At 46.4% G+C, this 23,529-nt stretch overlaps 1 protein-coding gene across 1 annotated transcript in view; it reads right to left on the reverse strand.

The window, feature by feature from the left end:
* Positions 1–3,167: 3,167 nt before the first annotated feature.
* The window catches only part of IGDCC3 (immunoglobulin superfamily DCC subclass member 3), a 61,883-nt gene continuing 41,521 nt past the window's right edge, over positions 3,168–23,529 (reverse strand). Inside the window, exons 3-14 of the mRNA XM_078151625.1 lie at positions 17,577–17,721; positions 15,899–16,029; positions 14,132–14,269; positions 12,601–12,759; positions 11,108–11,273; positions 8,677–8,924; positions 8,130–8,294; positions 7,699–7,890; positions 6,232–6,336; positions 5,826–5,964; positions 4,851–5,058; positions 3,168–3,722 (exon numbers count right to left, since the gene is read on the reverse strand). Of these exons, the coding sequence (XP_078007751.1) occupies positions 3,555–3,722; positions 4,851–5,058; positions 5,826–5,964; positions 6,232–6,336; positions 7,699–7,890; positions 8,130–8,294; positions 8,677–8,924; positions 11,108–11,273; positions 12,601–12,759; positions 14,132–14,269; positions 15,899–16,029; positions 17,577–17,721 (1,964 nt within the window). The 3' untranslated portion in view covers positions 3,168–3,554. The remainder of the gene's footprint in view (positions 3,723–4,850; positions 5,059–5,825; positions 5,965–6,231; positions 6,337–7,698; positions 7,891–8,129; positions 8,295–8,676; positions 8,925–11,107; positions 11,274–12,600; positions 12,760–14,131; positions 14,270–15,898; positions 16,030–17,576; positions 17,722–23,529) is intronic.

Consider the following 23,529-nt stretch of genomic DNA (forward strand, 5'->3'; position numbering starts at 1 on the left):
AAGCCAGACTAGGCCGGTCTGAAGCAGAAAACCCAAATGAAGAGGCCAGAAGCAATACCTCATAACAACCGGCTGAATACTAAGTGAGGGTATGGTAGAAATCAGTTGACAGGTGACAGCACTTCATCTGGTTCCTCCTTTAGACAAGGTGCTGAGCTGTGATGATTACTCCTAAATAGGCAGCTTAAAGGAAACATCCCATGAGAAACTGAAGTCTGACCACATAACACAGCTACGGTGGAATTGGACACTGACCAGGGCTTGAGCTCTTCCCCAGTCAATTAGCTCCCTCTCAACTAGGAAAGTTTAGAAGAGCAAGACTACAGCAAAAAACAATTGTGGTTCCATAGGGTTATAGAAGAAAACTTACTAAATCATTACTAAACCCACTACTGGGCACATACATGACAGAAAAAAAGGTACCACATGTACCAATATATTCATAGGAATACTTTTCACAGCAGAATCATGGTAGAAGCATAGTAGAAACAAAGTAAGTGCCCCCTTTTTTTTTTGGCTAGGCAATGGGGTTAAGGGACTTCACACAGCTAGTGAGTGTTTTGTGTCTAAGGTCGAATTTGAACTCAGGTCCTCCTGAGTCCAGGGCCGAGTAAGTGCCCTTCTAAGGGGGAATACCTGAGCAAACTATGGTATGTGAGCATAATGCAATATTATTGCGTCATAAGACATGGCAAAGGTAAGGAATTCCGAGAAACATGGGAAAACTTGCATGAAGTGGTAGAGATTAAAGAAAGCCAAACCAAAAGAAAAATCTATAAATTACAATAATGTAAATGAAAACAATGCTAAAAGACATGGTACCAAATGAAATGTAAGACCAGTCTTGGTTCCAGAAAATTGCTTCTGGAACACACTTCTCTCCTCTAGAGAGGTCGTGATCTATGGGCATGGAATGTTGTATACACAGTTCCTGGGTCATTTGGCTTTGTTTAGCTATTTTTCTGTTATATGAGAGAGTCAGGAGTTAATTAATAAAATTTTTTTTTTGGTGAGGCAGTTGAGGTTAAATGACTTGCCCAGAGTCACACAGCTAGTGAGTGTTATGTGTCTGAAGCCAGATTTGAACTGAGGTCCTCCTGACTCCAGGGCAGGTGCTCTATCCACTGTGCCACCTAACTGCCCCAAAACATTTTCTTTTAAAAGATGCCATAGGCAGATATTCTTCTTTCACCATCCCAAATGCATCCCAACAACTTCTACCCCATAGCTTCCTCCCTTCCCACCTCTGACCACCCTCAGTACATTCACATACACAAGTACTCACTTTGGCAACAGGACTTTATTCAGTCAGACAGAGCAGACAGCAAGAAATTCCTAGGTAGCCCAGGGCTCCGGCTCCCCCTTCCTTCTCTCCCTACTCCCTCTCCAGTACCCTCTATTTCTGCTCTATCACCCCAGGAAGGATAGAAACAGGGATTGAAGGTGGAAGGAAAGATAAAAATTTTTGTGATGAAGTGGTCTCCAGTGGACCCAACCCTCCAGCCTCCTTGACTTGGCTGGTCAATGAGACCAGGATGCTCTGAGAACCCCTACTTGCCAACAGAGCCTCTGGGGAAGGGGAACATCTTTGTCACTGTATTACCCATTGAATCCCCATGGATATACAACCCTACTGCTATTACAACACCACAGTTCTTTAACCTAATTAGCTAATGAGGGAAAGGGGTAGGGTTGGAGGACAGGACCCTAATAGTCTAATCTTTCATATTTGAGGGGTACATTTTAAAAGGGTGGGGTTACTTTTTTGCTATTAAAATGTTTCTGTGCTTAATCAAAAATAGTTAATTTATTTCTTCTCACTTCTGTTCATTGAGCAATCACAAACAAAACCAAACAAAACCCAAACAGACCATGAAAATTTAAACCTTGGCCATGCCACCATTTAAAAATAGCTTCAGCCCAATATCTGGCAATGGAGGCCATGCCAACTGCCCAGGTGGGGCAGGGTGGGGAGGCCTAGCTAGTGCCTCAGGGGGTCTTTGCCTAGGCATGTACATTAACACCCCCCACACACACACTCATCGCAATCATAGTACATTCTAGGGTGTCTACTCCATCTACCTCCAATCACTGGGATCCATGCCTGGATGTGAGCAAATGGAGATGGGGGAGAAGTACCACGGTGGGAGCTGGGCCAGGGGGAGACTGTAGGGATAAGGTAGAAGTGGGGTCAGGACTGGGTATGGGGATAAAAGTGGAGTGCGGTGAGTTGGTTAGGGGCTGAGATAGAGATCAGTGGAGGAGTCTAGAGATAGGATGGATGTGCAATTGTAATGGAACGGAGGCAAATGAGTTTGGAAACTAGATGAAAGAGAGGGGAGTATCTAGGAGTGGCAATGATTGAGGATGACTTTGAGGGTAGGAGATGGTTCATTGCGGTGGGGGAGATAACCATGAGAATTTGTCACCAGGGTTTTCAGGTTCATATTTTTTCCTTTTTCAAATTCTTTCTTTAAAAAAAAAGTCTTTATGCAAGGACAGGGGTGGGGTAGAGGACGAGTGGGAAAGGGATAGCGTCTCTATGGGATAGACAACTCCATCTCCCCTTTCTCCTCTCACAGCAGATCCAGGGAGCCTTCTTTAGCGAGGATGGCTCGATTGGAGGCAGAAGAAGGGAGGAAGAAGACCGAAGGAGGACAGGAGGCCCAGAGACACAAACAAGTGACCTGGAGTGAACCTTGAGGTAGAAAAAATTTTGCTTTTGCGCCTAGAAGTGCTTTTTTTTTTCTCTTTATATCTGGACTAAATGAGGCCCGGGAGCTTGGGGGCCCAAAGCCAGGACCTGAGGTAGGATAGAGCAAGGACCAAGCTCCTATAGGGCTCTATGGGGTTGGAGGGGTGGGTCCTTGGACCTCCCCTCCCCCAAGGACATTCATTCCGGCTGAGGTAGGTGCTGAGGTGCCTCCGACACTTTGAAGTCAAGAGTCAACACAGCCAAAAACCATCCTGAGAAAAGAGGAAGTGAACAGAGCCACTTGGCCAGGGTGGGACGGAGTCAGTTGGGAGGACAACAGTATAAGAGGGACCCAGCCAGGGCTAAGGATGATGAGGGAAGGAGGAGGGAGCATTATTTTTACAGTCACATTAGAAGGATTCACCTTCCTTTCTCTCTCTCTCTCTCTCTCTCTCTCTCTCTCTCTTCTCTCTCTCTCTCTCTCTCTCTCTCTCTCTTTTTAGTTTGTTTTTTTTTTAAGAAAATTAATCCCGAGTCATGAGAAGTATCAGGGAGCTGGCCACAAGGATTGCCAGGGGAGACTCCCTCTCCACATTACTCCCGTGGAAGCATCTCTTGCAGGAGGATCAGGCCTAAATGACCTGAAGGAAAAGAGGGTATATTCCCTAGCAGTGGCCTCCAGCCCAGACAAGACTGGGGAATGCCTTTGGAGGCTCTGGTCAGACACAGCTTGATAGAAGAAATCATTCCTTTGACCTGAGATTTAAGAAGTCACCATCCAGAGCCTGACCAACACTGGCTATTGTCCAAATGCGGCCAGCTGCGGCATCTCGGAGGGGGTATGGTGAGACTTGGCAAACTATCCTTCATTGGTGGGACTGGGGCTGGGGGCTCCATCCCTTTGGGGTGGGATGCCTGCAGCCAAACAGGCCATCTCAGTTATCTGTTCTTCCAGTATGCTGAGTTCATCAGGTGGGAGAGTGGAGAGCTGGGTCTCATCACATGGGGCTGGGGATCCAGGGTCCAGCTAAGGGAAGAGGGAAAGGGCAATATTAGAAACAGTACCTCCCCACTAACTCCAGCCCTCCATAGGGAAGCTACAGTTCACCAAGACCGAGTGCCTTGTCAGTTTAATGCATGGGCTGCTTATGTCTTGCTATAGTAGAGGCAGGTGCCTCAGAATGTACTTCCCCTCTCCTGCCCCTACCACCCAGTTCCGTACAAGCACCAGGAGGACTGGAGGAGCAGGCACTGTGAGATCCTTACCCCAACTTTCCTGCCAGTGTCCCCTTCTTCCTGAACTTTTTTTTTTGCTAGGCAATGGGGTTAAGTGACTTACCCAGGATCACACAGCTAGTCAGGGTCAAGAGTCTGAGACCAGATTTGAACTCAAGTCCTCCTGACTCCTGGGCTGGTGCTCTATCCACTGAGCCACCTAGCTGCCCTCCCTTCTTCCTTCCCAGTTGGTTTATGACATATGCCACTCCCCATCCTCTCCACCACCCCCCATAGGAGGGAACTCAGAACCCACACTTCATTCGCTTCCCAACAGTCACCCAATGCTTGCATTACTTGTATAAACAGAGACTAACCAATTAGAATCCTTTAGTAAGATGGAAGACAACCAGGCATCACCATCGGCTCTGCCACTAAAATCCACCGAGATACCCTAAGGGCTCATCTGCTCTACCCTTTGGCCCACTGTGCCTTTCCATTCACCCTGCAGCTAAACTCTCCCATACCTGTTGTCTTCCCCAATTTGAAAGTGAGCTCTCTGAGAGCAGAGATGGGCTTATTTTTCTATTGGTATCCAAAAGTACTTAGTACAATGCTTTGTACATGATCAGTGCTTGATTTTTTTTCATTCATTCACTGATGCATGACCCCAGGTAGCTGGCTTAGCTTCTCTGGACCTCAGCTGCCTGGTGTAAAGACCAAGGAGCGACTGCCCACAATGGGAGTTAGGGTCTGGAAGGATCTTGGGCAAGGGCAGTGGCTGAGATTTGAGATTGGCCCTAAGTGGTGAGGCTGGGAGTCCTCCATCAGTCAGTTGGTCACAAGTGAATCAGGCAGGACATTAATACTTCTGCAGGGAACACCATACTCAATGCCTAGTAAGTAGACACTAGTATTGCCAGTTTCCCTGCTGACTTACCATAAGCCTGCTGCCCTGCTGCCTTGAACCCAGAGAGTGTGGAAATAGCTGCTCCAGTTCATTCAGATCCAGACGCTTCTCATCCCCATTGAGCTGGCCTTGGTCTCCTTGGCCCATTCCATTCAGAGCCAAAATGCCTATGTCTCTCTGGGTCCGGGGCCCCTGGGGTGGGGATAGTTGATCCTCCATATCCTTACATTGAAGGAGCCTGGGGAGAGAGACGTGCATGATTCAATTGAAGAGTCCCTTATTAAGCATCTGCTACATGCCGGGAAGTGGACTAGAGATGGGGTAAAAAAAAAAAATGAAGCAACACCTGACCTTTAAGAACCTTATGTTTCATTGGGAAGATGCAATACAGAGACAAACAATGAGAAGAAGGACATACTGAGACACAGATGTGAGGGGAAGGAGAGAGAGGCTCATAGAAACAGAGTGATCAAAGAATTGGAAGAAAGAATGAGAAAGACTGAAAGAATGAATGAAATTCTTTGTTATAAGGGATGACTGTGAGAGGAGAGGCGGAGGGATACAGGAGAAACTTTAGGTGATGTAAAAACAAAAGATAGTAATAACATTTTATTTTTTTTAAAAAAGTGAATGAGAAGTATTGAGTGAAAGAGAAATTAGAAAGGCAGGTTAAAAACAGATGATTGAAAAAGGAGAGATGGAATAAGCTAGATGAATAAAGCGACTAGACGGAACCTCTGTCCATCACTTTCTGGCCATCCTCCACCTAACCTGATCCTTCCTCCACGGCCAGGCCGGGTGTCTCTGGCTTGGGCACAAAACCCAACCAAATCCTCCCCTCCCTGTGGTTAGAAGACCCTGTAGGAAAAAGTTGTCTCCCTCCTGAGCCGGGACCCCTGGCAGCACAAGTCAGAAAACCCTCTCCTCCAGTAACCGTCCTGCTCCTTCCTCTCCTCTCTTTTCTTCTCCTCTCCCTCCCCATCCCTGTCCCACTCTGGCCCCTACCTGCCCCTGTAGCCAAACATAAGGAAGAGGACACAAAAAATGATGCAGGTGACTCCAATGTGGATGCCGATGATGATGCCTGTGGCGGAAGTCTTATTACTCGTCTCATCTTTCCTGCAGTCACAGGGGGGGCCCAGTGCTAAAACAAGAACGGAGCAGAGAGGGCCAGGTTAGGGGGCCTCCAGTGGCTCAGTCTCTAGGATCTCCCTGCTCCCTCCTTCCCCCCAGCCACACACACAATCTCAGCTATTAGTCTGGGCAGAGCTTGGAGCCAAGTGGAGCTCCAGCCAACTTGGGACCCCTGGCCCACAACCCCACATTCTAATCCTGCAGGGTGCCAAATCACCCCAGGCCTTCTCAACTTCCTTGCCCATATGTCTCCCTCTTGTTCTCTGTTTCCCTTTACCTGTCCTCTCAGAGGCTCCCCTCAGAGACACAAATCGGACAGTGGCATTGCCATCCCCGTGTTGGTTGGAGGCCAGAAGCTTCACTTCATACACCTCAGTTGGATCTGTGGGCAGGAAGAGAGGGGCTCCTTAGAGCAGACACAGGGACAAAACCAGCCCATAGTAGGCTGATTTGTCTTCTTAGGGCCAGAGGGTTCTGGGCATAATCTGGGAAACCAGAGACCTCGTTTTAGGAAGGAATGACAGGAATGATCAATAGCCCACTCATAGCTACCAAACTAACCTTGCTGATGTACAGATCTCCACAGGTCACTCCTCTGCTCAAAACCTTACGCTTGTTCCCTGTTGCCTACTGAGTACTGTTTCATTGTCTGACGTTTAGAGCCTTCCACGATCCAGTGTTACCTTTTCTTGCCAGATTCATCTCTTATTGATAACCTCCATAGAATCTGTGTTCTAGCCACACTCTATTACTGTCTGTCCCCTGAACAAGCCCTCCACTTCCCAGGCTCTGTACCTTTGCCCATCATGTTTCCTGTGCCTGGAATACACTTCCTTCCCCTCTACACCTGCTGAATTCCTACCTGCCTCAACTCAAATGCTGCCCCCTTCATAAAGGCGTTCCTCAATCATCCCGTTGGGAATCACCTCACACAGCCCTTTGTTTGCATCCCTCTAAAGCATTTAGCATGTAACCTAGTATATTATGGTTATCTCTACTTGCGTCATCCCCTATTATTAGACTGTAAATTAATTTAAGGTTTACATCTTCCTCATGGAGCAGGTAGGTGGCGCAGTGGATAGAACACTGGGCTTAGAATCAGGAATTCAATTCTGGCCTCAAACACTAGCTCTGTGACCCTGGGCAAGTCACTTAAGTCTGTTTGCCTCAGTTTTCTCATCTATAAAATGGGGACACACTGAAAAAGGAAATGGCAAGCCACTCTAGTATCTTTGCCAAGAAAACCCCAAATGGGGTCACGAAGAGTTGGATGTGACTAAAAACAACTGAAAATATTCTTCATGCCTTTTATTGTTGTATATATAACAAATGCTTAGTAAATATTTGTTATTGAATGAAGACTTGGGGTAAGACTTTTCCTTCCTTCCTCCCCTTTTTCCTTTCTTCCTTTCCTCCCTCCTTCCTTCACTTCCCTCCTTTCCTTTCTCTTGTTATCCCCATTTTATACACTATACCTACACTACCCCTTTCCCACCACACTAGCTCTCAATGACCATCACAAACTACCCCTTATTGACCACATGGCCACCACATGCTGGTTCATAGTAACTACATAGCTCCTTTACTAACCACACTAAAACACACGCATCTTTATTAGCACTGAGTACCAGGGCCCTTACCCACATTACTGACCATACCACCCATCTCATATCATTCCCCTCCCTGACAAAATTGTGAGGTTAGATACCCTCAGGTAGGTGGTGAGACTCCCTGGCTACCTTACCCAGCTGGGTGATGTTGTAGGCTGTGAGAGTTCCTGGCAGTACAATGGGACCGGTGAAGAGTGCTTGACTTGCTGGGCGGTAAAAAACCTTGAAACCACCGTCGTGCTGTGTCAGCTTGGGGGGCAGCTCCCATTGTAACTGGACAGAGTTGCTACTCAGAACCCGGATAGAGAGTGGTGGTGGGGCAGGAACTGGAGAGGGGTAGGTGGGATTAGAAGAAGACAGAGACAAAAAAAGAAAAAAAAATTAAATGTAAGCACTGGGTCCTCCTTATCCTTCAGGGCACAAACAAGGTCACCAGCCCAGCCTTCCTAGCACCTTCCTCCCCTGCCCCTGAGACCCAGCTTACTCCCTGGTCACCGCCTCGGGCTTTAGGATTCTGGTTCTTTTCCCACGTCCCCTCCCCTTCACCCTAGGGTCCAGTTCTTACCCTCTCCCAGAGTGCTGGCCAGGGTGGGGACAGAGGCCAAGCTGGCTCCTCGGGGAGTGTAGGCCTTGATGTAGAAGCTGTAGCTCGTTGAAGGTTCCAGGTCACTCACCAGCTGCTGGAAGGTGCTCTTGCTAACAGCTTCTTGATATTCCAGCTCAGGGGGATCTGAGGAGCGGGATGAGTAGAGGAAAGAGCATAAGACCCCAAAGGGAGGCCTTGGGAAGAGAGCAAGATTCAGAGAGGCAGATCAGCAGGGGAAAACGTGGAGACTCGGAACATGGGAGGTAAGTAGGGAGTATTCAAGATAGGGAGAGAAAGCCAGTGCAGGAGCTGCAGGGGTGTACGGATGTAGAGAAAGGAGACTGGCTGCCTAGCTCAGTGCCTGGCGCCCAGCAGGTGCTTAATTGATATTCATTGACCAGCTGATAGAGAAGGAAGGGGAGAACCAGGATTGGGGGTGGAGGAGGAGAGCCCCAAAATAATGGGGTAAAGAGAGGAAGAAGAAGACAAGGAGATTCCAGTTGAAGGATGCCACCTCCGGACCCACCTGCTGCCTTCCTGATGTGCAGGACGTAGCCAATGATCTCCTTGGTGTTTAGCAGCGGCTCACTCCAGGACACACGGACAGAGGTGGCAGACACAGAGACTGCACGTACATCCCGGGGAGGGCCTGGGAGTCCCTCGGCCCACAGCACAGTCAGCCGGGCACTGGCCTGGGAGGAGCCAGCACTGTTCTCCGCCACACACTGGTAGATGGCCTCGTCTTCAGGGCCAATCCCCGAAATGGTCAGTGTGCTGGAAGGAAGGAGAGACAGTGAATAACTGCAGTAGAATGGAGAACCATCCTGTTCTCCTTTGTGGATGCCGCTTGGAACTCTCCAAAGTGTGTTTTTTATATCCACTTTGTCATTTCGAAATCACAAAACTTGTGACTTCATCCGTCTGGGGGTCTTCCAGAGGTAGAACCTTCCCCTATTGATACAGGTCAGCTATTCATTTAACTCATAATCTAAAAAGAGTTGCCTGGGGCACTAAGAACTTAAATAAATTGTCTACACTTGAACTCAGGGCTTCCAGATTCTAAGGCTGGCCCTCTATTAACTATGTCATGCCTTTTTCTGTTAGATCTCACAGAATTCCTATAGGCAGATACAGCAGCTGTCATTAACCCCATCTGCTTCAGATGAAGAAACTAAGGCTGAGACTAAGGCTGAGTCTGCAGAAAAGTCAAGACCAGAACCCAGTTCTTTTGCTTCTTAAGAATGGTTTCTTTCGATCATACCCATTGCTGTGTGCAGCTCTCTATTCTGGTTAAATGAAGACACGACCTTGTATGTGAAAGTAAGCTCTTATGAGTAGTTCTCCATATACACTGAGACATCACTATGTTGCTGATTACAGACGATTCACCCCTGTCCTCCCCTTCCTCCTTTCTTCCCTTCCTTCCTCTTGTTATCCCCACTTTATTCCTATGTTATTCCCTCCCCTTCTACCCTTCCGTCTTTCTTTTCCTTCCATCCTTCTCTCTTTTCCTTCTTCCTTTCCTCCTTCCTTCCTTTCCTCCTTTCCTTCCTCTTGTTATCCCCATTTTATCCCTGTTATCCCTCTTCCCTTCCTCCCTTTCATCCTTCCTTCTTTTCCTCTCTCCCTTCCTCTTGTTATCCCTATGTTATCCCTTCCTCTTCCTCCTTTCCTCCCTTTCATCCTTCCTTCCTGCCTTTTCTTTCCTCCCTTCCTCCTTTCCTTTCTATCTCCTATCTATGTCATATGCCCCAGTCCTCTAGAGACATCTGATAAGCCTCATCTATCTTCTTGTGGACTTCCTAAACAAGAAGTGAATTCCCTAAGAATTCTGTTCTGGCACTGACTCAAGTTCATGGCTGGTTCACTCACTTAAGTTGTGATTTTTGGACTTGGCTTTTAAGGGGAACAGGGGACAGTGAATTTAGATGGCCCAATGGATAGAACACTGGGTCTGGAGTCAGTAAGACCTGAGGTCAATCTGGCCTCAGACACTTATTAGCTATGTACTCCTGGGCAAGTCATTTAACCTCTCTTTGCCTCAGGTCCTTCATCTGTAAAATGGGTATAACAATACCTCTTAGAGTTGTTGTGAGGATTAAATGAGATAATATTTGTAAAGCACTTAACACAGAGCCTAGGCAGAGTAGGTGCTATATAAATGTTAGAAATTGTTATCATTACTACTACTACTACTACTACTACTACTCCTCCTCCTCCTACTACTACTCCTACTCCTACTCCTACTCCTACTACTAACTACTACTACTACATTTTAAAAAAATGGATCTCAAAGGGCAGGGTTATTTTCTTCTATAGTAATCCTGAGTTAACTCTCCTTATAGGAGAGAACAATGAGGCCCAATGGAAAGGAAAGTGGAGTTGTCTTCACTATTTAAGGGCTCAGGTACCAGTTCTTTGCACTTTTCTTAGATTAAAACTTGCCCTGTCTTTGATGTTTTGTTAGCTTTAGTGCTTGCATGGAAGTTGAGTATCCATTTAGATACAAGGCAAATCCTGCTTTCCCCAGATAAATCCTGAATGGGAGCATGAACCAAAGAGATTTATGATTAGGAAGCCTCTAGGATGTTAACTCAGGTCCATGTGAATCCAGACTTTTGAGCCACAGGTTACATACATGTTTTCTAAAAAGTTGTATGCAAATTGGATTTTGTAAGTGAAATCATCAATTTAAATACCCCAGGAATGTTGGTGTATGGTGAGTCTGAGACAACAATTTCAGAAAAGCCAAGAATCCTTCTGTATAGTAAAATTATCCACTGAACCCTCTCTCACCCTACCATCCACTCAAGTTTCCAAATACAGTATAGGGTTTGCTTAAAGAGCCCCATCTATATTCACATAGCAACCATTTACTCTAGGACACCCTCTTGGATCTGCCCCTCCCTCCTCTATCATTCAAACTCACACCTTTCTGTTCTGAACATAGCTGGTACCTGTTATTGTTCCTGAGACGAACGTGGCCTCCAGGGCCCAAGACTTGTCCATTCTTCAGCCATGTGACATGGGGGGGTGGCTCCCCCTGGGCCTGGCAGGTAAACATTGCCGTGGTTCCAGCTGGCCGAGAGATGGACTGGGGATGCTGGATGAACTCTGCAGGGGCTGGTGAGAGACAGAGACAGGCATGAAGAAGAGGAAGGGTAAGGATATGGAGGCAGGGAAATGAGAAGGGAAAAGGGCAGGAATTAAAAAGTCCTGCATGACAGGACAGGCTCAGGAACAATATGGCTCATCTCCAATGACCAAAAAAAGGGGCTCTTCCATATCCTAAGGCTCCCAGACCTGCCATCTTTCTCCATCCTAAGTTTCTCCTGCTATTGTGTCTTGCTCTTTCCATCTCAGTCACCACTGACCCTGATCCTCCCTGCCCCTTCATCTGGTTCCCTTAACCCCCAGCAAATACACATTCCACGATTCTGTCCTCTATCAGGTGGAAATGGAGAGAAAGGGGGTTGGTGAGAGGTGAGAGATTTGGGAGTTAAGGGGCCCTGTGCAGAATCTGGGAACATCCTGACTGGCCCCTTCTCCAGGCACATACAAGAGATGCTTCCACTTTAATGCCAATGCCTGACATTTCTATCTGAAAACGATCAAGCTGAGCTCCCCATTCGGAAATTGTTAAATAAATAAATGTGCTAATAGGTTTGGCTGTTCCTTGCAGACTATAATGACTTAGAAGATGGATGGGCCATGAGCACCACCCCCTGCTACCCGCCTGCTGCATTCCACTTCCCACCAATCCTGAGGCAGAAGGCTCCATTAACACTCTCCAAATGAAATGCTCCGTCACTTTCATTTAGACAGATTAGTAGCACGTGGAATGCTAAACAAGCAAGCATTTAAGTCACTAATTTTCTCTTTACCCCCATCTCCTACCCACAGCTCTCATGAGGAAACAACCAAGGATTAACCCTGAAAACTGAAATATGGGTCCAGGCTCTGACTCTGAAGGGTAGCTTACTGTGGAGGCAAGGATTCACGCAGATCTGATGGCCCCTTTGGGTTTAGATACAATGTGACTGGTTTTTGTTCTTGACCCCATGTGTGACACAATATAGTGATGGAACTGATGATTACTATATGGTAATGGTACTATAAGGGTAAGTGGAAAGAATGTGGGCATATAGAGAAAGATTCCATAAGTCTGGGAGCCTGCAGTAGTGAGCATAGAAATGATGGGAGTAAAGAGGTGGGGATGAGGGATGGAGATAAGGGATGGGATTGAGAAATGGGGGGGGGGAAAGGACAGAAATAGGGATGAAGGATGAGGGACAAGGGATAGGGAAATAGGGTGAGAGGTGAGTTTGGGGATATGGAATGGAAATGAGGATGAGGGGTGGGAATTCAGATGACGATCAAAGAAGGGAATGAGTGATGGGGCTAAGGAAGACAGCTCCCGGCTTCTTTACTCTCCCCTTTAAGTCCATACCTTGAACTACAAGCCGGCCCTGGGCCGTACGTCGTACCCTTGTGCCAGGCCTGTTGGCAGCACAGACATAGACTCCGGAGTGCTGGACAGTGACATCAGAGATGATGAGGTTCCCTGTCCCCAGGACCTGAATCCCCTCCACTCCAATGGGACGGCCATCTAGACAGAAGATGGGAATGGAAGTGGGTGGGAGAAGGGGGGAGAGTAGAGTCAGAGAGGCATCAAGAGGGGAGATAGTGGTATCAACTCCCTGAGGGAGGAGACCTCAAGCTTGTCTCACAATCCCCACCCCCACCGTTTTCCCAAAGAATGGTGACACCCTGACCTTTTGATTTATGTTCTCCTCAGGTTAGAGGATGAAAGAAACAGCATGACAAAATTGTTAAGAATACTAACTCAGATGTTAAAAGTCCTAGTTCTCATGCCATCTCAGTCACTGACAAGCTATGACTTTAGGCAAGGTGTATCACCTCTTGGTACCTCAGTTTCCCCCTCTGTAAATTGAGAGGTCTAGGCTAGACAGTCTCTTCCAATTCTAACATAATGGGATTCTCTCAATGGCATCCTGCAGCAATAGCAGTAGGGGTTGGGGGGGGAGAAGGAGGATGGGGTGGCAGCAGCAGCATCCTAATGGTCACTTAGCTTGTTAGGATTCCTTTGTCCAGCTCCTTGCCCTGGGACCTGAGCACTCCCCCTCCCCAGGAGCGGATTAGTACAGTCATAATACACATGGACAGCTCCCCATTCAGCTCCTGAAGTGGTGAAATTTACTCTATTATCCATCCCCCCACCCCAGTTACCAATTACTTGGCTGCTACAATGTGGCACAGTCTCCTTCATGAATACCTACCCACCCTCCCCCAACCCCTCCCACCTCCTTTTCCCCTTTCTCAGGGCTGCTGGTGGCCCACGGTCACCCTTTCTTCCCTCTTTCCTTCAGCAACTCAAGGGTTCAGGCAGTGGGGCTGGGGGAAGTGAATCCTAGTGGAGGTGGGGAGGGGGAGCTGGGGGCACCCAGGAATTGGAAGGCTGGGACTAGAAGCTTAGGAGTTGGAGATTAGAGGGGGCTGGTGAGAGTTCAGAGCAGGACAGAGGCTCCAGGCAAGGACTGAGAGGCTAGGACAATAGTCCCATAGGGTTAGCAGAGATTGAAATCTGGCTGGGAGCAGGGTTAGACTGAAGGGCTGAAAATAGAGAGTTGTGCGTCCTAGTACTACAAGGGGCCAGGTACAGCTAGGGTTCTGGGTATCAAATGCCAGTGGGATGTAGGAATGGTAGGGGGTGGGGCTAAGGTTAGCCATAGGATAAGGTAGGATGGAACCCAAACACTATGACCTTTGATCCCAGGGCCAGAGGATCCAAGAGCTCGCCCAGCCACCCACATCTCATCATACAGGGTCAAGTAACTGGCCCACCACCCATAAAGAGTACAGATGCCACACAGAACAAATAAGAGTTGGAATCTCCAAGTAACTGGGCAAGACCAGGCACTTCAGGGTTTAGGGGATGGGGGTGGGAGAACAGGGCTCACCAAGGCGGCTCCAAGACACGATGGGACGGGGATTGCCTGTGGCAACGCACTCCAACACAGCTGTCTGGTGTACAGTCAGGGTCAAGTTCTCAGGCCCCACGAGGATCGTGGGCTCCTTGTAGGCACTGGAGCCGGAGCCTGGGAAGACACCACCACGTCCTCCCTCATGACTTAGCGAAGAGCCACAGTGGGAATCACACCATCCCTGGACCCCAACTCTGACAACTCGGCATGCACAAGCAACAGAGAAGGAGGCAGAACAAAGTTCTCCATGCTGGAACTCCAAAAGACCCGTTCTACAGTCTAGAACTGAGGGAAAATAGAGCCACCAGCCATGGGAAGACTGTCTCAGAATGAACTCCCCTGTCCCCTGTTTGTGGAAACAAGGCCTCAGCTCAGACAGTGGAATGATGGAGAAGATAGAGTTGGGCCCCAAGTCCCCTGACTCCCCAGGCCCCAGAGGCCACTCTGAAGTTAGGGTCACCTAGGGCATTCCAGAGATACTCTGAAGGTCTGAGCATCTCCTGGCTGAGTCCAGGATGACCCAAAGTCTGGCTTCAAAGTCACCTCAATCTAGCTATGCCTGCAGTCCTAGATTTGCAAAGCACTTTAAGTGTTCTTTATCCTCATAGCAGTCCCATGTGGTGGCCACTATTACTATTCCGATTTTACAGATAAGGAACCTAAGACTGAGAAAGGTTAAGTGACTTGCCCAGGGCCATGCAATAAGTATCTAAGGCAGGATTTGAAGTCAGGTTTTCCTGACTCCAAGGCAAATAGTCTATTTACTCTACCACCTAACTGCCTCACAGGCAACTATATCATTGCAGCCTCATCCCATTAGGTCAAGCTGGTAATTAGGAGATGGGCTTCCTCTAGCTAGAGTAACAGCTCTCTGAGAGCAGGGACTATGTCTTCCCTTTCTTACGGACCCCCCACAGAAAGTTGGACAACACTCTTCAATAAGTAGGTGTTCTGTTTGTTTCTATTAACTACAGCAATGGTTATCAATCTTTGGTCCCCTTTTACACCTTTAAAAACGATTGAGGATCCCAAAGAGCTTTTGTTTATATATCTATCAATAGTAACTATCAGAAATGAAAACAACAATATTATTACGAAAATAATTTTGACCTTGAGAACCCCCTGAAAGCATCTTGGGGACCCTCGAGAGTCTCCAGACCACACTTGGAGAACCACTGAATTAGAGGATAGTTAGCAGCAAATGAATTAGTGAATGGGAGGAAACAAGGAATAGTCAATAAAAGGATCATCTCAGCAGAGAGGCTGGGGACTATTACAGCCAGGTTGTTGGAAAGGTCATTGGATTGGCTGTTTTCGATTAATTATTTATCTTTGTTATAAGGGAGGATTCAATCGGTAAATGGAGGTGGCATGGTGTATTTCCAAATATGACTTGTGATGTAAAAAAGGCGCCCATAAGACCTCTGTAAAAAACAAGATGTTGAGCCTGTATCAGATTGCACTCCATCTCGGGGAGGGAGGAAGAGAGGGAGGAGGAAAAAATATAAAACTCAAAATCTTATGGAAGTGAATGTTGAAAACTAAAAATAAATAAATCATTTAAAAAACCAAGATGTTAATTAGAGCTCTAGCTATTAAAATTCTAATAATCATCATAATTAATAGTAGGGTAGTGGGTAAGAAGGGATTAGGGTAATTATCCAGGGGCCATGGGAATCATCCATGAGGGCATGGGAAGTAGTAAGTAGGGGGGAAGAGGAGGAGCAGGTGGAACTCTCTCACCTGACACGGTAAGGCTGGCTCCCCGGCTGACTCGGACACTGGCAATGTTGGAGGCCACGCAGTGAAAGATGCCACTGTCCTCAGCCCGAAGCCCTGTGATCTGCAGGACGCCTTTAGGCAGCAGAGTGTACCTGCCAGAGTCAAAGACAGAGACACACAGTCCATCACAGTCACAGATGCAAAGTCCCAGGCAAGAAGCCAGTCACAGCCATAGGCAGATTCTATTCACAGGCATAGCCCAGATCCGAGAGACTGCGACAGCATTTTATAACTCAATGAGGTCAGAGAGAGAGGGAAAGGCCTCATATATGTAAAAACAAAAAACAGGAAGGAAAGTGGTTTCCCATTGTTTGGGGAATGGCCAAATAAGTCATTGTATGTGAGGTAATGGAATATTAGACATAGGGACTCCATCATTGGCGTAAGGAATTCCCAGATGAGGAAAGTCCCTCTACCAATACAGCCACCCTAATCCCTCCATATAGAGTCAAACTGGGGCTCCGAGAAATGAAGGGGCTTGGCCGAGGTTCTACAGTTAGAAAGTGCCAGAGTCAGGTTTGAACCTCGTTCTCTGACTCCAGATTCAGCAATCATTCCAATATACCACATGACCTCTTGCCTTCTTCAAACCCTTAAGCCATTTTGTATCTACCTCTTTTTTGCATTTATCCATGGACAAAAGCTGGAGCCCATGGCCTCTTACTTCAAGTTCAGTCTTCTTCTGACTATAGTTAGATATTAACCAAGGTTCCAGGAGCATCTCATCTGCACCCCATTTTCTGCAGTTTCCTTTTGCACCCTTAATGCAACTCATAGCCTTGGAGAGTTGCCTAAAAGACAGAGGTTAAATGACCCTAATCTCCTGCAGCACAGGGTCACATAGCCAGTATGCGTCAGAACTTGAACCCAGATCCTGACGGCTTCAAGGTCGCTTCTCTATCCACTTCGTCATGCTACCTCTCAATGGAATATTATTGCACCATAAAATAATGAATGTGAGTAATTCAGAGAAACTTGGGAATGTGAACTGATGTTAGGTGAAGTTAGAAGAGCCAGGACAATTTACATAATGACCATAAAAATGGAAAAGAAAACCATACTCTGAAGACTTCTGGTCTTGGATCAGTACAGTGACTGCACTGTATTATGTACACCTGTGACTACAGAAGACTTCAGGGGGAGAAGAGAGGTGGTAGCCATTGGGTGCGGAATAAGGCATACATTTTTAGATATGGTCGATGTGTTGATTTATTTTGTTTGTGACTCATTGTTACCATTGAGGATTACATTATTATAGGGGAAGGAATCATTGGGAAATAACAGTGATATTTGAAAAGGACAACAGTAAAACATTCTTAAAAGAAATCTATAGCTAAAAGGATCCACAGATAGGTAGTACAAGATATCTACCCACTCCCCATTTTATGTGAAGAAACTGCACTCCAGACAAATGAAGTAGTCCTGTATTTGACAGTAGAGCCAGGCTTCCTGCTAATTCCATTATAACTCAGTCACGTACACAATAACATTTGCAAATGTACTCTTCTACGCAGGGCTACACAGTGACCTCACAGCACAAACCTCAGTACAGATAGCTATCCTCACGGTCATTAATATCTCCAACAGCTACCCGTGACCACCATCAATTTGTGTCTTTGTTAGTTTCCCTCTCACTCACCTGTCATTTCTTGTGTCAATGGGGATATGGTTCTTCTCCCACAGGATGAGGGGCTTGGGAAGCCCGTGGATCTGGCACTGGAACCTGGCCACTCCACCCTCCTCACCTACCGTGGCCTGCGGGTGCACATGAAAGTCCGACATGGCTGGCAGGAGACAGGAGGGGAAGGAAGGGAAATGGGGGTCAGGAAGGGCATCAAAGATTTGACTCAGAGAGGGTCATGGGAAGAGCTCTGCAATGACATTCCTCCAGATACTACCTCATTCCTGGTTGTAGCTTTTGCATTTATAGGTGTGTGCAAAGATTACAAAAATGTAAATGGAAAGAAAAATTTAGAAAAGGAATATTGTAAAACTACAAAGAATGAGAATGTCCCCAAAGAATAGATCAGAGAAGATGTTGTAGATGTGGAAAGCTGCAAATATTTTCAGATTTCTGTGTGTGTATTGATTAGTTTTTAATGATTTTTCACTGGGTTGTTTTTTTTTTTAATCCTTTGCTATATATGTGATGGATCTCTGGAAAAAAAAAGGAAGGCCACAAGGGGGAAATTTAAGGGATGTAAAAAGCCACTGCATATTCTAAATGTCAATAACATGTAGTATTGTCTCTCTATTTAGAATGTAAGTTCCTTGAGGGCAGGCCTGTTTCATTTTTGTCTTTGTATCCCCAAAGATTCGTTCAGTGCCTAGCATATAGTACTCAATTAATAAATGCTGGTTGATCAATTGATTAATTGGCTGGTTGGACAACTCACACCGTCCTTGTATCTGTATTGCCGTTTCCTACCTCTGAGTCTGGGTGCATAGGTTTCACACCTTCGGTTCAGTTTCCTTCTTTCAACTTCAGTAATAATTATGCCTTGAAATGCTCTCAATCCTTCATGCCCCCAAAACATCACCTCACTGAAGTCTTCATTCTCGTCTCCCCACCACTGGAAAGATGATTACTGGAACTCAAAGGGACCTCAGATCTATCCAAAGGTTCTTAACCTAGGGTCCCTGGATAGATTTAAAGGAGTCAGTGAATTGGATGGGGAGCTACATCTTTATTTCCACATAACTGCTTTCCTTCATGTGCTATGCATTTCACAATTTTGTGACTGGGGTCCATAGATTTCAATAGACTGCCAAAGGGGTCCATGACACAAAAAAAGGTAAGAACCCCTGATCTGGTCCAATACCCTCATTTTACAGGAAAAAATCCACAACTTGGTACTCAGAGGGGTGAAGAGGTTAGGCCAAGATCACACAGGTATTAGGTAGTGGGGTGGGGATTTGAACCTCTGTCATCTGACTCCAAATTCAGCACTCATTCCTATGCACCACATCATCTCTGACCTTCCTCAAGCCCCTCCCTAATAGCAATTTGTGTCTACCTCTTCTGCACCCATATCCTGGACAAAAGCTAGAACCCAGCTCATCTTACTTCCAATTCAGTCTTGTTTATACTATTACTAGATGTTAACCCAGGTCCTGGGAGCATCTCATCTGCACTCCACTTTCTGCAGTCTCTTGTTGTACTCTCAGTTCTGGAACAAGGGCCCCACCCCAATGAAACCCTTTCTTAGAGCAAGGAAGGAGGATTGGGATTTAATCATGGAAGTGACAGACAAGTGGATGGTGAGGATTCTCAGACCCACCAATCTACATTTCAATGTGTCATAAATATTCAGAACTCTCTCCTCCAACCCCACCCCCACAACCTTTTGGGGCTCTAAATTAACCCTTTGAATTCTTTGTCCAGGGGAATGTGTACAGGGATGGCTGACTGAGCAACCCCCCCCCTCCTCAAAATAAAAAGTCCTGGTCTATGCTTTAGCCTTTTAAAATTGTATCACACCTCACACAAAGCCATTGGGAAGTGAGGGGCGGAGGGAGGGGCCAAGAGGCTGCAACAGCATCAGGGTCCCTATTTCATTAATATCCATTTTGCTTCAAGTGCTGTGAGCCCAACTCACCATCTGTCCTCCCAGGCAGCCTGGGCCCCCTCCTTTCTGCCTCAGGCACTCCATCAGCAGGGACAGTTGTTTCCCCCTCCCCTAAGGTGCTTCCATCCCCTCTGCCATTCCTTTCAGTTAGGGAGAAGTAGGGAAGCTTGAGAAGGCCCAAGGCACTAGACTGTCTGGTACCACCTCCCGTGCTCACCTCTCAAGGCCATCTCCTTTGGCTCTGTGGCCCCTCACCCGCACCCTTGGCTTCTCCTTTGCTGAGAGCAGAATCTATCACTGAATCACAGATATAGGGTTCACTGAGTCTAATCCACTCATTCTACAGATAAGGAAACTGAGGCCTAGAGAGATTAAGTGACCTGCCCAGGTTCACACAGCTAATAAATAGTAGTAAGGATCTGAACACCATATGACAACTTCTCACCTTAAATGCCTGTACTGCTGCCATTCCTGAGCAACAAAATATATTTTTGAAGTGTGTCCTATGTGCTAGGCACAGTGCTACATGTTGGAGATATAAAGACCAAAAAGAAAAAAGAAACAGTCCCTGCCCTAAAATAGCTTACATTCTACTGATAGTGTCCTTACCATATGGTGTTCAATATCAAAATGCACTGAAAATCCCTTGGACCCAGTCCTCTTTTCCTACAGTTTCCATGCAGGGCTGGGAAGCCTGAGGCCTCGAGGTCACATGTGGCCTTCTAGGTCCTTGAGTGCGGCCTTTTGACTGAGTCCAAGTTTTACAGAACAAAGCCTTTTATTAAGGGGATTTGTTCTATGAAGTTTGGATTCAAAGGGCCGCACTTGAGGACCTAGAGGGCCACATGTGGCCTTGAGGCTGCTGGTTCCCCACCCCTGCTCCAGAGTATCTGTAAACATGTGGTTATGTACCTCCACACATCAGCCCCCACCAATGTTTGTCTGTGAGCAGTGGTGTGCTGGTAAATGTTTAACAACTGGCTCTCCACCCCTCCCCTTCCAAAATGTAGGCTTTTAAGTTGACTCTGCGTTATGAACATCTTCTCTTACCACTTTCTTAAGTCCAGACAATCAACAAAACAACAAACCAAGCCTAGATTTGTAGCATTTGTTCATTTCAGAGGCTGAGAGGTATTCTGAAGTGGTTCCAGCAAGCTCCTGTCTATGTGTCTGAATGCGTATGTGTGTATGTATCTACATATACATATACACACATATATTCATGTGTATGAAAATGCCTTTATATTTCTGCGTCTCTGTATAATTTGCATCTGTGTATGTTAGTTTACACAGGCACGTGTATGTAGAGATGCTAAAAAGGGCCTTGGAGGCCATCTGCTCTAACTCCCTCATTTTACAGAGAAGGAAATTGAGGTTCATACCAGTTAAGTGACTTGCTTAACATAGGCAATAAGTGGCAGCACTGGGATTCAAACCCAGGTCCCACTGACTTGAAAACCAATACATCTTCCACTAGACCACACTTTTATACATGAGGAGTTGGTGACCTGTAGTGAAAAAAAAAAAACACTGGAACTGGTCTCAAAGGACCTGGGTTCAAGTCCTGCCTGACTGCCTCGCTAGCTCTGTACCACTGGCCAAATTACTTTACTTTTCTGAGCCTCAATTTTCCCATCTGTAAAATGGGGATCATAATAATTACACTACTCGAATGGGCTACAGCGTGCCCTTAGGCCAGCCAATTTAGCATTCAGGGCACAATAACCAGGTCTAGCCCCAGGGGAAGCTCCCAGTTCAGTTGCTTTGGGGGCAGGGAAATCAGGGCTCTAGATATCTTTCTCACTACACTGAGTCCTTCAGTCAGCAGGAAGAAATGAGAAAAGAAAAATATTCATTCAACTAGCAAAACTAGATTTTCTTTGGCTCTAAAGAAGAGATATAAGAGAATCCTTCAGCCCTTTCCCCCTACTCCTTTGCAGAGAGTGAGGAGGAATCCATAGGTATCAACCATTGAACATGTCAGATTTTTTCCATGTATTGATCAGTTTTTCTGAATTTTTTTCTTTGTTAATTTTAAAAAATATTCTTTGTTATAGAGTATAGCTCTCTGAAAAGGAAACTGGGAAATCCTGATGCTATAAAAACAAAAAGTATCAATAAAAATATTTTTTAAAGATGAAGCTAGATGTTACACACACATACACACACCTTATACCATAGCCTTAAGTCCCTTCTCGTTCACCCACCTTCACCCACATCATCTGCCACCTCAGTCTCAACGCTTGTCATTCTCCTCCCAGTCGAGGCCAAGAGCACAAGATGCCCAGATGAGGATGTTAAAGCTAATCCTGTCCAATCATTGGATGTCTCCCCCCTTTGCAGAAATGGATCTCCACTGCTTTGAATTCTCTTTGCTCTGTAGAGAATCCGAGCCCTTTTTCCTGGGCACGGAGAGCATGACCCTAGCCCTGTACCCAACTATTATCTCCCGGGCTTGTTTCACAGTCTATAACTAAGCTGAGGAGGGAGGGGCTGAGAGGCCTGGGTTCCACAAGGCCCTTCCCTCATAGTGTTATCAAAGCCATAAGGACAGCCTAGAAGGTTTTGGCTTCAACCATTGTACCAAAAGGGTTAGGAGGGCACATGAAATTGGGAAAGGAAGAGAAAATTAGGAGCTTTCCCCCCAAATCCCAGCTCTAACAAGCAGTGGAAGACTTACTGAGCACCCCAAGTCTGGGTCCCCATCCCCAAACCCTAACCTCTAAAACAAAGGGGTCATCCCTCTTCTGTGTCATGGATTTGTGCCCCAGAATGTTTTTGAGTAATTGAAGGAATACTAAATTTCCATCAAAATATAGTGAAAAATGAAGATGTAATTTTTCCCCCTCAAACAAGCTCACAGACTCTCTGAAATCTATCCATGGACCCCTGACCCCAGGTTAAAAACACTGGTCTAGAGAAACAGTGAGATTTCATAGCTCCTGACTCCCCTCCAGGGAGGCAGATGTGGCCCCGGGGCCCTGCTTCACCGAGGGAGCTGGAAGGGAGGAGCGCCAAAAAGAGACAAGGGGTGAGGTGGGGAAGGGGGAAGGAGCCCTTTCTCCCCTCCGTACTCCAGCTGGCGAGGAGCCTGTGCTGCCTCTACCCCAGGGACCCTGGGGAGGAACTAATGCAGTTGCCTCCTCATTAAAGGGCTTAATCCTTTTGTGTTTCCCTCCTCCTCTCCCTAGAGACTTACCAGCCAAAGGCAAAGCTAAATTGTTACCGAAGAGAAAAGCCTGGTGGAAGGCTAAAGCAAGGAGAGACTAGATTCTGTCTTGGGGAGCACTGGAGATAGAGAAAATGTTGCCCCAACTAGCACCGATGCCCTTAAGGTCGCCCCCACCCCATCCCCTGACCTGCTCTCCCCCACCATCCTACTGCTCTAAGTCATAGAGTATATTTGAAATAGAATTTGGGAATTACAGAATGTTAGAGCTGGAAGCAACTTTAGAAATGATCAAATCCAATGCCTCATTCAGAGGTAAAAATGACCTTCCCAGGGTCACGAGACTAGTTAGTGTCAGTGAAACTCTGAAACGGGGCTTCCCATTAGAATCAGGCACCTCAAGGGTATATATTAGTTTGGTGTTTTTCTTTGTCTCCTCAGCACTTAATCAATGTTTGTTGATTGGTTAATGTCCGAAAATCCCTTGAATTGCCCCCTAATATATATGCGTATATGTGCAATTATATATACATATGACATATAAATGTATATATGCTTATATATACATATAATATACAGGCATATAACATATTAAGTGTATATAATGTATAATATTTTATATATTTTAATATATATTTAATAATAAGCACAAAACTGTATTTTAAATTGAGGAGGTAGTCTCCCCTCTCCCATCTTGTTCATGTCAAAAGAGATAGGAGCTGGACAGCGTGTCATTTCATGGGTATTGGGAACTCCTGAGGAGAAAAGTATCTCTACTGAGGCCAGTGAGTACCTCATAGTCTTAGAGAGTTGCCCAGGGCACTGAGAGATTAAATAATTGGCTCAGGGTCACA

This window comes from Phascolarctos cinereus, unplaced genomic scaffold (assembly GCF_003287225.1).
Source record: "Phascolarctos cinereus isolate Bilbo 61053 unplaced genomic scaffold, phaCin_HiC Scaffold_3;HRSCAF=262, whole genome shotgun sequence".
NCBI classification, from domain to species: domain Eukaryota; kingdom Metazoa; phylum Chordata; class Mammalia; order Diprotodontia; family Phascolarctidae; genus Phascolarctos; species Phascolarctos cinereus.